A 15,060-nucleotide genomic window follows, 5' to 3' on the forward strand; every position below is an offset into this window, starting at 1 on the left:
ATAGGCACATTTGCTTCTTTTAAATGACAATTTCATATATTTTTTTTTTCCCCTTCTCTTTCAATTTCACATCCAAATGATAAAAGAAGATCTCAGAGTGCCTGGTGGGATTTCTCTTTTCACTTGATGTGCAGCCATAAAGTGATTTGGACACAGATGTGCTGCAGATTGCTGTACTCTGACTGGCTATCACTCTAGACATACTAGTCTGTCTAATTTGAATTATTGAATACATTCATTAGCTCTCCTAAAAACATCATTTGAAGGAAGCTGAGATGGAAAAATACTTTGCTGAGGTAACAAAGAAGCAAGGGAAAAGTTCTTTTACCTTTCTACTAGACTTTTTGTGTTGCCAGTTATGGATTACAGAGGTATCTGCCAGATTTGTGGTGTATCTCTTCTCTTTTTGGGGGGGACATTTTTTATTTGTATTTCAAAGGTCTGAATGTCCATCATTTTTCTCACAAACTGAGCTTTTCTGTATCTAGGACACACCAGGCTTCTGTTATTCTAAAGCAGTAACATCAGCTGTTTTAATGTCAAAACTTTCTGCTACCATGAGTAACTCATTTACTGAGGTTTAGAATTCAATTTTGCGTTTCAGTCTAGAGCACATCTTAGTTAAATTGAGGCAGTTATTAGTCCCAGTAATGGGAGCACTTTTTGGTTTAGATCAGGCTGGAACTCAGTCCTCAAGGGATCATAAAAGAAAACCCCTGGTTTGAGTGTCTCTGTACTTGTAAACTCCACAGATTCCTGAACAGACCAAAACTGACAAGAATTCATTAGGAGAAGCTGGTGTAGCTCTTCCCCCTCTCTCTAAGCATTTCTTTTGCCCTGGAAAAAGAAACATTTTCTGATGCGAAACAAACTCCGATCCCCACTCTCACAGTCTTCAGAAATTCCAGATTCTTGAGATGAATTTACACAATCCCATTGAGTAATCACATCCAGTAAGGTTTTACTTTCCCTAGGAATGACCAGTTAGGCTTTCACAGGGTATTACTACCTCCTGGTAAGGATTAGCAGTCAATATTGCTGTTAGGCTTTGCTCTGTAGACACCTGCAAGATCTTTGTTGTTAAGGACAGCAGACAAGGCTTGAAGTCTAATCCTCTTATCTGGTGCTTGTCAAAGCCATTTTATAGTTGACCATCTAGTGGAGAAGAAAGACATTGGTGTGAAAGTAGGAGGTTTTCCCTGGTTTAGGAGTTCATGAAGTTGAATGAAAATGAACAACAAATCAATGTTTGGTAGTCAAAGGGTGTCTGGCTGTATATGATCCTATACATTCTTTCGTTAATGTGGGTGAAGAATTATTTCTGTCCCTTAGAACACTTCTAAAGTGAGAGTGTGAAGACCGTGGAAGCCTGATTGGTAGCTGGAAGGACTGTGGACTCAATAGCAGAGGCTGCCTTGAACAAGTGGCCTTGCAGAGGGCAGAAATTAACCAGAAACATGCTGTGTGTGAGGACAGTGAAACTACATCACGTGGAAGTAACTTGAGTGTACTGACTAGTCTTGACCTGTGTAGCATGAACATGAGTCTGTATAGACTTAAAGTTTGTCTCAGTGTTGCTTAAACTGATGAGAAGCCTGATGAAGAATGTCTTTCTGCTAAGTTTGAATTTCTAAATCATCACAATTAGTTACAGCCAGTGACAGGTCAGCCCACTTCAGGACATAAATACTGAAACAATCTGTAAAGATAACATCTTGAAACACACCATTTGCTTCTGTTGAAATCTACCACTATTTTAGGTGAGGCCTTCATGTCTATTTTTCATCCCAAATAATTAACTAAAAATACCTTTATAGCAAGATTGTTGTCGTACCTCAGCTAGTACATTTTATCATAAAATCATGGCATGGTTTGGGTTGGAAGGGACCTTAAAGCTCACCGAATTCCACACTCCTGCCACGGGCAGGGACACCTCACACTAGAGCAGGTTGCTCCAAGCCCCTGTGTCCAACCTGGCCTTGAACACTGCCGGGGATGGGGCAGCCACAGCTTCTCTGGGCACTCTGTGCCAGCGCCTCAGCACCCTCACAGGGAAGAGCTTCTTCCTTATATCTAACCCAAATCTCCCTTCTGTCACCTTAAAGCCATTCCCCATTGTCCTGTCTCTTTATGCTATTGTAAGAAGTTCCTCTCCACATTTCTTGTAGGCCCCCTTTACGTGCTGGAAGGCTACTTCCAGGTGTCCTGATGCAATGGTGGTTTTTTTTAATGCCATGTTAGATTCCTTTGAGGGATTTACACATTTTCTTATAAACTTGATCTTAAGGAATTCTCAGTCTCTCTTCTGTTTCACAGCTGCAAGACCAAAACTCATGAGTCCAGACTCAGTCTCTGAATTGCCACACTTCTAATGTGCTTTCCAGGACTCATGTAACAGACTTTTGTGAGATTTTGATTTCTGGATGCTAAGAACTATAGTTCACTTGACAACAAATCTCTATTTTATTTAAGAAAAACTAATACAATTTCTCACATTATTCCTGCCTAAGTTTTCATGAGCAGAGTTCTCAACACCTTTTCTTGCTACTTGAAAACATACCACCTACTGGCTTCAAAGCGGTTTAAAAATAACAGAGTATCACGAGTTCAGGCATGACTTAGAGTTCAGCAGAAGATAAAAAAGAGAAGAAATGCTTAGCTAGAATATGAGCACATTGAATAATTCAAACTTGTATCACACTTAATCCATCCAAAATTGCTTGCCTCCAGCATCCCCTGGTACAGTTTTAAGCAGCTTACTCCTACGTAGCTATTTGAAATATAGTCAAGAAACTTCATTTGAAAAAATGAACTTTACATTAAACTTACATTTGATGTGTGAATATGAGACCTGGGTGTTTGGTGTGGAGGGATGGGAAGGAGAAGAATGTGTGCTGTAACTTCCTGCAAGTAGCCGTGGCAATGTCGTGGTTTTACAGTCACACTTAATGATACCTTCAGTGCCCTTCTGCCCTCAGCCCATGTGCAAGATAGACACAGATATGTGTTACAGCCTCGGTAAAGAAAATTCCTGCTTTATACTGCCCAGCGAGTGGATGTTATGAGCACTAAAAAGAAAAGCTATTTTTCCAAACCCTTTCAGTTTAGTACTTCTAGAAAATAGATTTCTTGTTCCAGCAGATAGCTAGCAGATTGATAGGATGATACAATTCCTTCCCCCTCTTCAGTTAGCTTAATTCTGTATGAAGTATGACATTTATTTCTTTTGATGTGTTTTGTTATAGATGAAAGAATATAGTAGTGAAGGTAAAGAGTTTTAATATTCTAATGGGAATTAATAGTTTGACAGTTTAGCCCCATAATACACTAAAAGTGGGGTTGTAAAACATCCTATACTTCATCTAAATGCAGCTGTTTGGATAGATGTCTCATCTTTATGCAAGAATTGCGTTAGAAGTACCTAGATTGGGTCTGTTCTGTATTTCTCAGGCTGATGTGCAGCCAGACTATCCCCTTGCAGTATTCCTGTTGAAGAAATTGATGATCTGAAGGGGGGGGTGGGATTGAGGAATAATCTGTTCATCCAGCCACTGAAAGCTACTGCTGAGATACTCTTCTAAGTGTGTATTTGTGTGCTTATAAATACGTCTTAACAAAGGTAAAATGGTGAACTGGAAAAGTGTGTTTAGCAGTGTGAAAATGGAGCAAAGCTTCAGCTTCTGTCTTCCTCTAAATTAGGATTTGGTTTTTCTGTTAGTTGACTATAACATTTGTTAAAGGTCAGTTGTTTTTATTCTATAAACATGGGTTTATTGCTTCAGTTAATTTTACTCTTTTTTCTTTTTAAACAGGATATTTCTGCTCAAGAAAGCAATATATTAGGGGCGTTCTGTGATATGAATGTAAGTTGTCCATTTCTAAATAGGTTCACATTCCCTAGACACTTCCGTAGCCACGTTCACTCCTCCTCATAGAATTGTGTTGTACTAATGTAGCTTTTGAACTTCCTTTATGTCTGATCTAGTATTAATTGTTTAAATTCTTCCTTCTTTTTTTTCCTGTTTCTAGGATGTAGAAGTACCATTGCACTTGCTTCGTTATGTTTGTCTGTTTTGTGGCAAAAATGGCCTTTCCCTCATGAAGGATTGTTTTGAATATGGAACCCCTGAGACACTGCCATTTCTTATAGCACATGCATTTATTACAGTGGTATCTAATGTAAGTATTGTCTTTGAATTGCTTAACCTTAAACAACAAAAAGTAAAAGGACTGAAGTCTGCCAGAATTCTGTAGGACCAGGGAGGGAGGAAAACACTGGATTTTCCGTGTTAGGAGGGTGAAGTTTGCTGGACCACTGAGCACTTTGTCATCTAAACCCTGTATATCTCCTATACTTAGATATGAAGATTGCAACAGCCGCAGAAAATACTTACAAGAACGTTGTCAGAGGTCATTTCTGTCCCTGAAATTGTGTCATGGAAATGTTTTAAGCTTTCTCAGGTTATATTAACTTCTTACCTGTTTTTGTGTGGCGCAAAGGAAAAGCCTATGGATTTCTTTTCTTCTCAGTTTTCTGTGATTTTAGATCGTTATGTGTGTTTGCAGCACAGAGGTAGCTATCTTTTATTTTCACTTGGCTTTAGAATACATATCCTTCATCACTTCTGCACTTTGAAATACTGGTGATTTTGGACTAGCAGAATTGTGAATTGATTTTAGTGGAGATTTGAAGAAGATTGGTGCTAGAAATAAAGACCAGTCTCTGAAGGACATATGAAGACTTAGCGTAATGTGAGAATGTGAAGTCGTGACCTGTCTTGTAGGTGTTACATATGGCCAAAAAGGAGAACAACAGTTTGTTACACCTTGTAGGAAGTGAGTTTAACAAAATTTTGACATTGATTGCAATTTTAAATACTTATAATCAGATTGTTCCTTCCACACATCTTCCCTCCTTCCTTGTTCTAAATAAGTATTGTAATATGTTTGCATGGAGGGAACCAGTGACTGAACTAAAGCTAGTGCCGGTGTTGTGTATCACTCACTCCTGATTCTTGTAGCATGGTACTTATCTTGTAGGTCAGAGAACAAATGAGTAAGGCCATGGCATGCTCCCTTCCTGTAAGCTTGCACAGGAGCACTGTTGCAGGACCTCTGTATGTTAAATAGCAGAGCTGTGTACCTTCTGGCTCTTTCTGTACGATCTGATGAGCTTTCAAGTGATGATCTGATGAGCTCTTCATCTCTAGCTGTTGTCAGCGCAACACAGAGTCTTCATCAAACCATCTGCTGAAAATGTATAGTCTTGTAGGTTATTCTGGTTTAGGTTTTAGTCATGGAATCAAATGTTTTTGCGTGCTAGATTTTGGTTTACTTTTTTGTGAGGATGGGCAGAACTGTTCTGAACAATGAGTGGCAGCTCCCTGTCACACCAGCATTTGTTCTCAACAAGCATTCTGACTGCAGATCCTATTTCTTAGCTATCTCATATCCTAGATATCCCAAATCCTAGATATCCCACACCAGTGCGTGGTTACAAACTGCATCTGCTTTTCTTCTTTGTCCCTTTTTCAAGTCTTTATTTTTCTCCACATAGATTACTTTCTTTATTCACAGTGATGTGCTCTAACCCAGAATACTTCTCAGCAAAGTTTCTCCTTCCATATAATTACTTAGCAACTTTGCATTTATCTTTTGTTCTAGTAGGTAATACATTTAGCTGTCTCTTACAGCTGTTTGAGATGAATGCAGTGCTTAATCCTGCCAGATAAAATTTAATTCAACCCAAGCCATAGCCAGTAGAAATCCTGTTTCTTCAGCCTCTTCCAGCATTAGATCTTTTACCATTCAACTAGAATCTTTCTTTTGAGCTCTGCCTGGCTTTGCTGGCAAATCCATGTGAGTTAGAGGAAAACTGGTTAAAAAAAAATCCCTATCTTTAGATCTTTCCTGTCAGTTAACTACAGAATAAGGAAATGTTTTATGTGTAATGTGCTTTATTCGTCCACTTCCTGCATTTTGGTGTCACTCAGTGAACTTGTTAGCAGTGCTTCTGGCATTCAAATGCAACATGTTCATTAATTCCAAATGAGGCAGCTATTTTTTTTTAATAAATACATTTTACCTTGCTGATATTAAGAGTTTTCTCTCCCTCTACAATGATGCATAAGCTTCTGATTTTGATGTAATATTTCTCTTCCTGTTTCTTTTATATCACCTCATTCATACAACTTAGGTGAATATAAATAATGAATAAATGTTTCTGATTGCGTGTGAAATGATACACGAGACTCCACTAAAACAAAACCCTGTATTGTTTGTAGAGAAATATATTGGTGATCGATCACAGGAGGAGCTCTGCAAACCTGACTTGGGTTTATCCCAATGTGTTTGAGTTGATGAGATTTCTAGATAGTGTGAGATTTATGGATGACCCTGTCAGGAACAGCTCAGTGAACAGCTCCGCAGTGTCAACTCTTAGCTGGTTCACAGTGTGTTAAGCCAGAACCATAACTCTTAAGTACATTTTCACAGTTACACTAACTCTTGGGAATGGCAGTTAAGTAGCCATTATTGTAATGAATCCTAGAAATATCCGTGCTGGAATGTAAAGTCTGTGAAATGAATGATTTGTTTAACCACTACCTTAAATGTTCCAAAAATGTTTTCAGAAAGGTTTTAGTGTGGCTGAACAAATCCATTTCTCATTAAAAAGTTAAGCTTAGTGGTAAGCTCCAGGAAGTAGAATAGGTGAAGAAGCTGGAAATAGTCAATTGAAGTCAAAGAAATCATTTGCTATTAACCAGTAACATTTAACTTCAGTGGTGTGGGAAGCATCTGCTCTGTTTCTTCCACAAAGGAAGGTGAATATCTCATTGAGTGCACTCTACAGGTGTGTTTAAGAGAAGACCATTACCACAAATCAGTAAAGCCTGTGGGGAGCTTGGCTACTTGTATGTGGTTACTGGTGTCTCCTTTGTATAGAGGACATTACAATTATTAAAAAGGTGTTTCCTTGAGCTTTTTTATCCAGCAAATCTCATTTGAGTAAATGTCTTTTACGTTTGTAGTAATAAAGCCAACAAATGTAATACAATGCAATTTACTTCACACAGGGAGTGTGTGAAGTTGGCACACGCTTGTTTTTCTCCAGCTCAAGGCTCTGCAAGATGCTTTCTTAGCAGCCTGTATGGTGGTAGGACTGCCTGTTCCTTTTTAGGGTATCTTTTTGCTTTATGTTTTAGTTACATACTTAGATCCTCCTTTCTTCCCCCATGTCTTATTCTGCAATATTTACTCAGCCTAACTACCTCTTGTTCTGTTGGTCTTCTTAAAAGCAGATGCAGAGAAATCAGTGACCTGCAGCTTGTTCTGTGGAGGGTTTAAACCTCACTGGAAAACCTGTCATTACTTCATTCCATACCATTTCAGTTTTGTGGGTGCTGTGGGGGAATAACCGCCCTCTCAGCAGAGATGAATGAATTCAAATAATGCTGATGGTTTCCAGAATGTTGGTTTCATTTTACTGTATGAAGCTTCAAAACTTAAGTCAGAAGTAAAACCTGTTGAGAAATGCTCTCCCGTGTAGAAATTAAATACCTATGATAAAGAGCAAATCATACAAAACCCCAAAAGCTCTGAAGCTTGAGACCAGAACAGATGCAGGAAATACTTTGTCTTAAGAGCAGGGAGAGGCAAAAAGAAAGTATGTGAAAGGTGTGGATTTTTAATGTAATACTAATTATGTTATTTTAATGTGTTTTTATACGCTATTTTATGTAATTTTATTTAAATAATTGAGTGTATTTATATTTAGGTTCATGGTGAAAGTTACATTTTTAGGTATAACGTGTGAAATTGTCCATTAATTCAATTCAGAGGATGAAGGTTGTATTGTTAAATACAAGGATACAGGTGAACAAAATGGCTTTAGAAGTTCAAATTAATACAAAGTGAAAAATTACTATGAACCATGAAAGCTATACAAAAAAGATTTTAAAACCATTTCCTCCTTTTATTTCACAGAGAAATGTATTTGCTTTTGTGCTTCATACTGCTTGGGAAAAAGAGCACATCGTGTTAAAAATCAAATAGTGTAAATACAATGGTATCTTTGTCATCCTTGCAGTTCATTGTCAAAATGTTACTTAATTCCTCTTTCTAGAAGCATCTTCTAGTTGCACCTTCTCTCTTTGGGGTGTTAGCACTTTTTTCTTCTCGACGCTGCCAGTTGGATCAGAAGCTTCTTCCAAATGTGTTCTATTTTGCAATGTGAAGATTTGGCTGGTTTCTTTTCAAAGTATTGAAATTGAGTGAGAATTCAGTCCTTGGCCAGGATTTATTGCATCAGTTGCAAAGATTAAGCCATCTTTTTAAGAATAAACACAGAGATGTAAATTACCGTGACCGCTTTGAGTGACTGAGGGCGTTAGGTAGTCACCCGACTTGTGTGCACATGATTAAACTTACGTGGGTAGTAGTAACAGCTGCTAATGTTTCATCCACACTAGATCCCTTACCTGGCAAGTAGTTGTCTTTCTGTAACAGGTTTAACAGGCTCAGCATTCCTTTTTGAAATGCAGATGGAACTTGTAACTGCCTAAGTAGTTTGGTTGGTTGTCTTTTCCTCACAGCAGTGCTAAATAGCTGGTTCAGGGCTTTTTTTCTCTGCATGCGTTTTCTTCTTGCATACAGTTTTGCAAAGGTGGTAAAAGGCAGACTGGTAAATATGAGAATGCAAATGTGGTAGTGAAAATACTGTGCTTAACCAGTGGTTATAAAACATTGTTTTATAGGATATAGAAGGACTAAGAAGCAAAACATCCACACAAGTCAAATAATTTTACTTGATTTAGGAGAGATGTGCAAGGAACAGAAAGAGTGGAATCATTTTCTTGTAGGCTTTAAAAGCAAAAGGAAAAAGAAACCCCATGAGGCTGAGTAGCAGCTTTTTCTACTGAAGAAACGACAGAAAATATGAAAATGAGACATCTGGGCAGTATGATTCTATTTATACAAAGTTTATGTTTTCCAATCGACTAGAAGGAAAGATGCAACTCCTGTTGATAAGTCACCAAAGCATTTCTCAGATAGCAGTTTTGAAAGTTAAGAAGTGGAAAGAATTGAGGTTGAATGAGAAACAACAACCAAGCCTTTTTTAAAGTGGGGTTGCACGTGCAAATGTACCATTCTCATTAAATGTCATTAATGAATTTTTTATCTATTTATGTTTTTGCATTATAGATCAGAATATGGCTACACATCCCTGCTGTCATGCAGCACATTATACCCTTTAGGACTTATGTTATCAGGTAAATTTTTACTTTTAAGAATTTTTCTTATGGCACTGTTTGACAGCACCTATGAATAATTTCAGCTGATACACTTTTAATTGTTCAAGTTGTTGCTCTGACTGTACCATTTCAACAAGGAGAGTGAAGGTAATGTTTAGAGGTAGTTTGGGCAGCTCCTTACATCTATCTGATTTCAGTATTAATCAGATCAATCTTGTTAATAGCATTTTCAGTGTGACATCCAGCCCCATCCTGACATGTTGTGTCAGGTTCGATTGTAATACAGTTTCACTTACTGCAGTATCTTCATAAGACTTTACATTACATTTGCAATGGGACAATGTATGTAGAAGGGCAATATGTAGTCACCGAGATTTCATATACAGAGTTTTAACACTTCTTCACATTTTGATGTTCTGTATTTCCAGCTGGCAGGAACTGAAGTGTGATCAAAAGTCTACTCGCACTTTTATGTATCTAAATATATCCAGTCCCAAAGATCTTTATATCAAGCTGCCTATCATGAAAAATACTTTAAAATTAAAGTATTTGTAAAGATATTTCATTATATGAGCTATGTATTTTTATTGAGTTTCTCAGGGCAATAGAAGAAATCCAATGATTTCTGCTGATGAAATGATGTTGTGTATGTGTGTCTGCCTGGAGGTGGAGGGATGTGGTCACACCTAATTCCCCTTCTGGTAGCCCAATGTTAAACATCTGGTGCAGACAGCCTAAAAGGCCACTGCTCTTGCATGGGCCCACAGCTCCTCCAAGGCTCTGGATTTCCTATAACTGTAATGTGAGAAATGTGCTTATATTGGTTGTAGCTGACTTTGCTAATAGCAGTAAATGTGCCTTAATGTATGTGTGTATGCCTTAAAGTAAATGTGTCTTAACTATACCCTTATAAAATCAGACTCTTAACAAAAGTAATTATATTGGCAACAAGGAAGTGCACAGAACAACGAGGCTCAAGAACTATGTTTCGCATTATAAAATGCTATGGTTTTAATTGTAAAGAATTTCGATTGTAAAAATTGAAGTGCTGGTTTGGCTGTCAGTCTGTCTTGCTATAATATGGCCTCTACTAAATGATACCAGCAGAGAGAAGAGTATTCTGATCTTTCATTAAAATATATCACTCTTGAGTTACAGGCCAGCCAAGTGCACTCCTTTAATGCTGATGTGTTATCTTTGAAATTTTATAAAGGTAATTATTAATCATGGAGCAGCCTAGGAAAGACAGACAGAGGATCTTCAAGTTCTTGTCTCTGTACATATTCTGTTAATGGTTGTTCCTGTACCTGGGAATTTGGGTCATGAGCCTTACCTGTCTTATTGCAGTGTATGGAAATTAAAGAGCATTGAAGGATCAACAATTAGAGATAGGCTGATAAGAGGGAACTTGGGTGAGACAGAATAACACAACCTGCAGTCTTTGCTGTTAATCCTCACTTGCTTGTCAAGCTCTAATTCTTGTCAAACTCTAATTCTTAAAGCATTTTCTATTGTATAACTGTAGATGTGATTACAGTCACTGGAATGAATAGATATTTTTTCCTGTGTTCTCCTCATCTCTTCCTCTTTACCCATAGAATATTTGCATCTGATTTGAAATGCGATTTGTCAGCAGCTTCTTAGCATTTACAATACATTCATGTCAGTCTGAACAGTAATATCACTACAGGGTACATCTATGGAAAACACTAGCAGTTCAGAGAAGGAAGGAAATGTTTTCCCAGTTTCCATTTTTCACAACTGGATCCTGATGGGAGATCTGAGTTTTCTCAGCATCATGAAATCCAAAGCTTTTTTTGTGAAGATGCACTTACAGAATGAGACATGAAGCTTGAAGGCCGTATAACAAAAATCGTCTCTAGTGCTGTACCTATATATGGGACCGAAGTTAACACAGATGCCTTTAGTGAAAGATGACTTCCTTGATGTATGCAGCTCACCCCCTGTGGTTGTCAAGCTTACAGATCTTGTCTTAGCAGCTTGGGTCTCTAGGTCTCCATCTGCTTTTTACTTTAGTAAAAAGAAAAAGGCAAACATGATCCTGGGCACACAGCACAGCACCTTTGAGACAAATCCTGCCATTGCTTCTGCTGCTTGGGGAGGGTTTTAGTCTAGAATGAGCTCTCAGTGCTCTAACTGACTGTTAGTCCAAATTGCCACTCGTGTAGATGCCTTGCAAGAACTGATCAGCATAAGCAGAAAGAGAGATCACCTGACTGACATCTTAGCAGCATCTTTTGTCAGATGAGGTCATCCTTTGTTTCTGTTCTGTGGTTATTTTTGCTAGGAGTGGATGAAATGAAGAGCAGAGTGTGTATTTGGGTAGAGGAGGCCACTGCTGGAATTTGCAAAGATTATGGACGCAATCCTGCCATTATTGCAGCTGCTAAGTAAAGTAGCAAGAAGAAAAGACCAGTACATGATATTTTTTGCCAGGGGAATGGAGCATTAGCATTCAGATCTTGCCTCTGAAGGGCCTATGTTTTTGAGCAGTTTGGGAAGGAAATAAAGGACCTGAATTAAAAATTGCACCTTTCAATAAGGAAACAAAGTGGGCTTGACCCTCCTCAAGCTTTTATTGATCCTCATACCTTAGAATTCTGCATTTCAAATTGCAACTTTCTCATAGCAAAAAGAAGAGACTGATCGACAAGGTGACTCAAGAAGATAAGTCCTGGCTTCCTGCAGTTATAAATGAAGGCAAGTTGTTGATGGTGCCTCTTTGTAAAGAGACATTGGTTCCATCTGACTTCTACCTCACGATCTGAGATGAGTGATGCTCTGCATGGTTCCACATACTGAATGCAACAAGAGAGCAGTAGCTATAAACAGCAGTGTTTTGAGGGCAGTGTTTCTTCAGTGGCAGGATTGTTGATTGAAAGTGTCATGGATAGTTCTGTCGTTTAGAAAGAAGACGACTAGCAATGAAGCCCAGTTTTATGAGAAGAGATAAAATTGTATGCCTGATATTGTAAGTGCCTCTATAAACCATCAATAGTGCTGGATAGGATGAAGGAAAAGACCTAAAATTTTTCTTTCTTTGACAGCACAGTTGGTATCACCTACTTAATGTTCCTCTGGTAAAATCCCAGAGCTGTGTAGCATTAGCACTGACCAGTATCATAGTTCTAACCCTTTCTTCTCCCATCCCTTTTTCCTTTCTCTTGCTTCAAGATGGAGCTTGAGAGATTTTTCAGGAAGGATTCATGTCTCTGCCCCAGTTAGCTCTGCTCAAGCACATGGAGAAGAAGTTGCCGTGGCAGTCACTCCTGTGTTAGCCGTGTAGTCTCAGCACAGGGCACGACCATAGCGCTGGTATATGCAGAGGAAGTGGAAGCTCCAAACTGTTAATCCATGATGCTTCCTATGGGATACAGAGAGAGAGAACGCAGCTGGAAGAATTCAAATTACTCTTCTGTTTAAAAATACTTTTCTTAAGAATTTGGGATTTATGGGAGTGCCCAAGACCACTCCTTACTACTAAATATTGTCAAAAACACTTGTAATAAGCCTTGCAGTTTTCAATTGCAAAAAATACTGAACTCCTCCAAAACCCCGAACATTTATACTGTAGATATAGTTAGGAGACAATGGCCAAGAGCTTAAGTGAATTCTTCCTATCACTGAGGAGCTCTGACTCATTCTGCTAGATATCCCTTTTGCAGCTGTGCTCCAGAGGAGTCATATTAAGGGAAAAATTATTATTTCACACTTGAGTAGCTGAAGTCCTGGAGCATAAGATGTGATTGTGAGCATTACATTAATGTGGAACTGCATGTTTAAAAGTGAACTGTCTCTGTCCTCAAATACAGCAACTTAAATAGTTTCAGTAGACTAAACCTGAGTTTTAAAGACGATAATATGTATGTGTTGGTTAAACGTGGATAATATATACTCACTGATTATTCCAAGTATGCCAAGCTGGCAGGACATGTCCTGTACAGATATAGGCTATCCTTTAAATATATTATAAAAAGAGGTACGTTTCTTCCCAAGAGTCTCATTTAGGCATAAATTGTTCATTCATTCTTTTAAGACTTTAATGCTCATCAGAATCAAAAAGATAAAAATTTAGGGATTAAAAAAATAATGCAGGACAGAATAGAAGCTATTATTAAGCCGTTATATGAGTCAGTCACATTCACATTTATGTACTATATACAGTTCTGATCGTTCCATGTCACAGAGGTAGTAACAGAACTATGTAGGTTGATAGTACATTAATGCAATACATTGATAGGAGGAGGGACATAGTCTAGGACTCTTCTTTTTGACAGGGAGATGGCTGTTACAGGAGTGAAGACAATAAATAGGGAATGATAATTCACAGGTTTTCAAAACCAAGACATGGAGAACATGCAAGACAACTGCCAGGTTGCAGACTTAAGAAACATGAAGGGAGATTGTTTTTCATGCAGGCATAATTGTGAAACTAAGAGGTTAATGAGGGAGCATAAAGTATAGAGATAAATGAATTTACGGTACTAGGTAGGTTCATCCATTATTTTATGGGATAAATATAATATCCATATTATATGGGATAAGTCATCTGCTTTTAGACTGGCTATTTTGGGCTAAATAGACCTTTTGCCTTGCTCCAGTATCACTGTTTTTCTAAGTGACTTTTCTAGTCACTGTAAAGAAGGATGAGTGTTAATTGTCCATGCTAGCTAAAGATGTCTTTTTTGTTTCATAATAACATTCTACTGGTAAAAGCATAAAGTAGACACAGTGTACTGATGCAGATGGGTTTAGGCCACTGTATCCTTCCACAGCAAAAATGAGGTGTGGCCTACTCTGACAGTTTCTGTAGTTTTAGTCCTGGTAGTGAAGATGTGATCGTATGTGATTTATGCCCAGTGTAGTAATGCAAATAGATTTTCCTGTGTAGATGCAGTTGCACTTGTAAAGACAAGTATAAAATCTTCTACATTGATACAGGGCCTGGGTAGAATAACCCATTTCAATTAAAAAAACCTAGCATGCAGGTTAATGAGTTAAAAGTGCTCTTTGTAGCTTTCTTTAGGGCCTTGGCAAAACAGGTTACGCTGTTGAAGTACTTCTGTAGCTGTGAAAATGCATCTACATGGTAGTTTCAATTATTATACAGTGAGTTTTTTTTAAACACTATCTCTTAATGATATTATAATACAACAAACGTGACACAAGTCTGATTCAGGCTTGGAATAAATGTAAATGGGCTGAAAGAACCTTAAAAATGTGGTTGTAATATGAATTTATGAAAGAAAGGAGGCTTATACTGAGACGGTTGCATTGAAATAAGAAAGCTTTTGTTATATACACTAGGTCAGTATAGTTGCTTCACCAAACTTTGTAGTGGGAGGATTTCAGATGAAGGTCCTGTTGCAGAAATCTAGTGAAACCACAAAAGCACCCTTGTTTCTGTGTGTGTAGATATGTCCATTCCCACTGGGCTGTTGCGTACCCTCACTCTTTATCTGCCCTATGTAGGATGAGAAAACTCATATATCATTTATTTGAACAGGTTTGAGATCTTTAGCAATCCTTCACAAAACAGAGTGTCCCCTTCTTGTTGCTACTTCTGTTTAAAAACCAGAGCACAGAAGCATGGCACTTTGTTGCCATCATCTTGTTTCTTCTACTCCACCTGAGAAGACAAATTCCACAGTTCGTAACAGTGAAGAATCTGATTGCCTTGGCCCTCAGTGATCCTTTTTGTGTTCTACTGTTACTTATCTGTTATTTCTGTCATAAATCTACAGTCTCTATTATTATTTGCACTGAAGTTTCTTTTCTGTTTGAC

At 38.0% G+C, this 15,060-nt stretch overlaps 1 protein-coding gene across 19 annotated transcripts in view; it reads left to right on the forward strand.

Moving 5' to 3' along the window:
* Window positions 1–15,060, forward strand: part of USP34 (ubiquitin specific peptidase 34) — a 144,388-nt gene that overhangs the window by 26,295 nt on the left and 103,033 nt on the right. For 18 of the 19 annotated variants that reach the window (XR_013956568.1, XR_013956569.1, XR_013956570.1 and 15 more), the window contains exons 4-6: window positions 3,813–3,863; window positions 4,030–4,179; window positions 9,205–9,272. Coding sequence is in view for 15 of the 19 variants with exons in the window: in XM_080615155.1 (XP_080471281.1) it covers window positions 3,813–3,863; window positions 4,030–4,179; window positions 9,205–9,272 (269 nt within the window). In the remaining 4 variants the exon portion in view is untranslated. The remainder of the gene's footprint in view (window positions 1–3,812; window positions 3,864–4,029; window positions 4,180–9,204; window positions 9,273–15,060) is intronic. The other variant, XM_080615152.1, reaches the window with a different exon arrangement.

Source organism: Psittacula echo (assembly GCF_963264785.1).
Source record: "Psittacula echo genome assembly, chromosome: 4".
NCBI lineage: Eukaryota > Metazoa > Chordata > Aves > Psittaciformes > Psittacidae > Psittacula > Psittacula echo.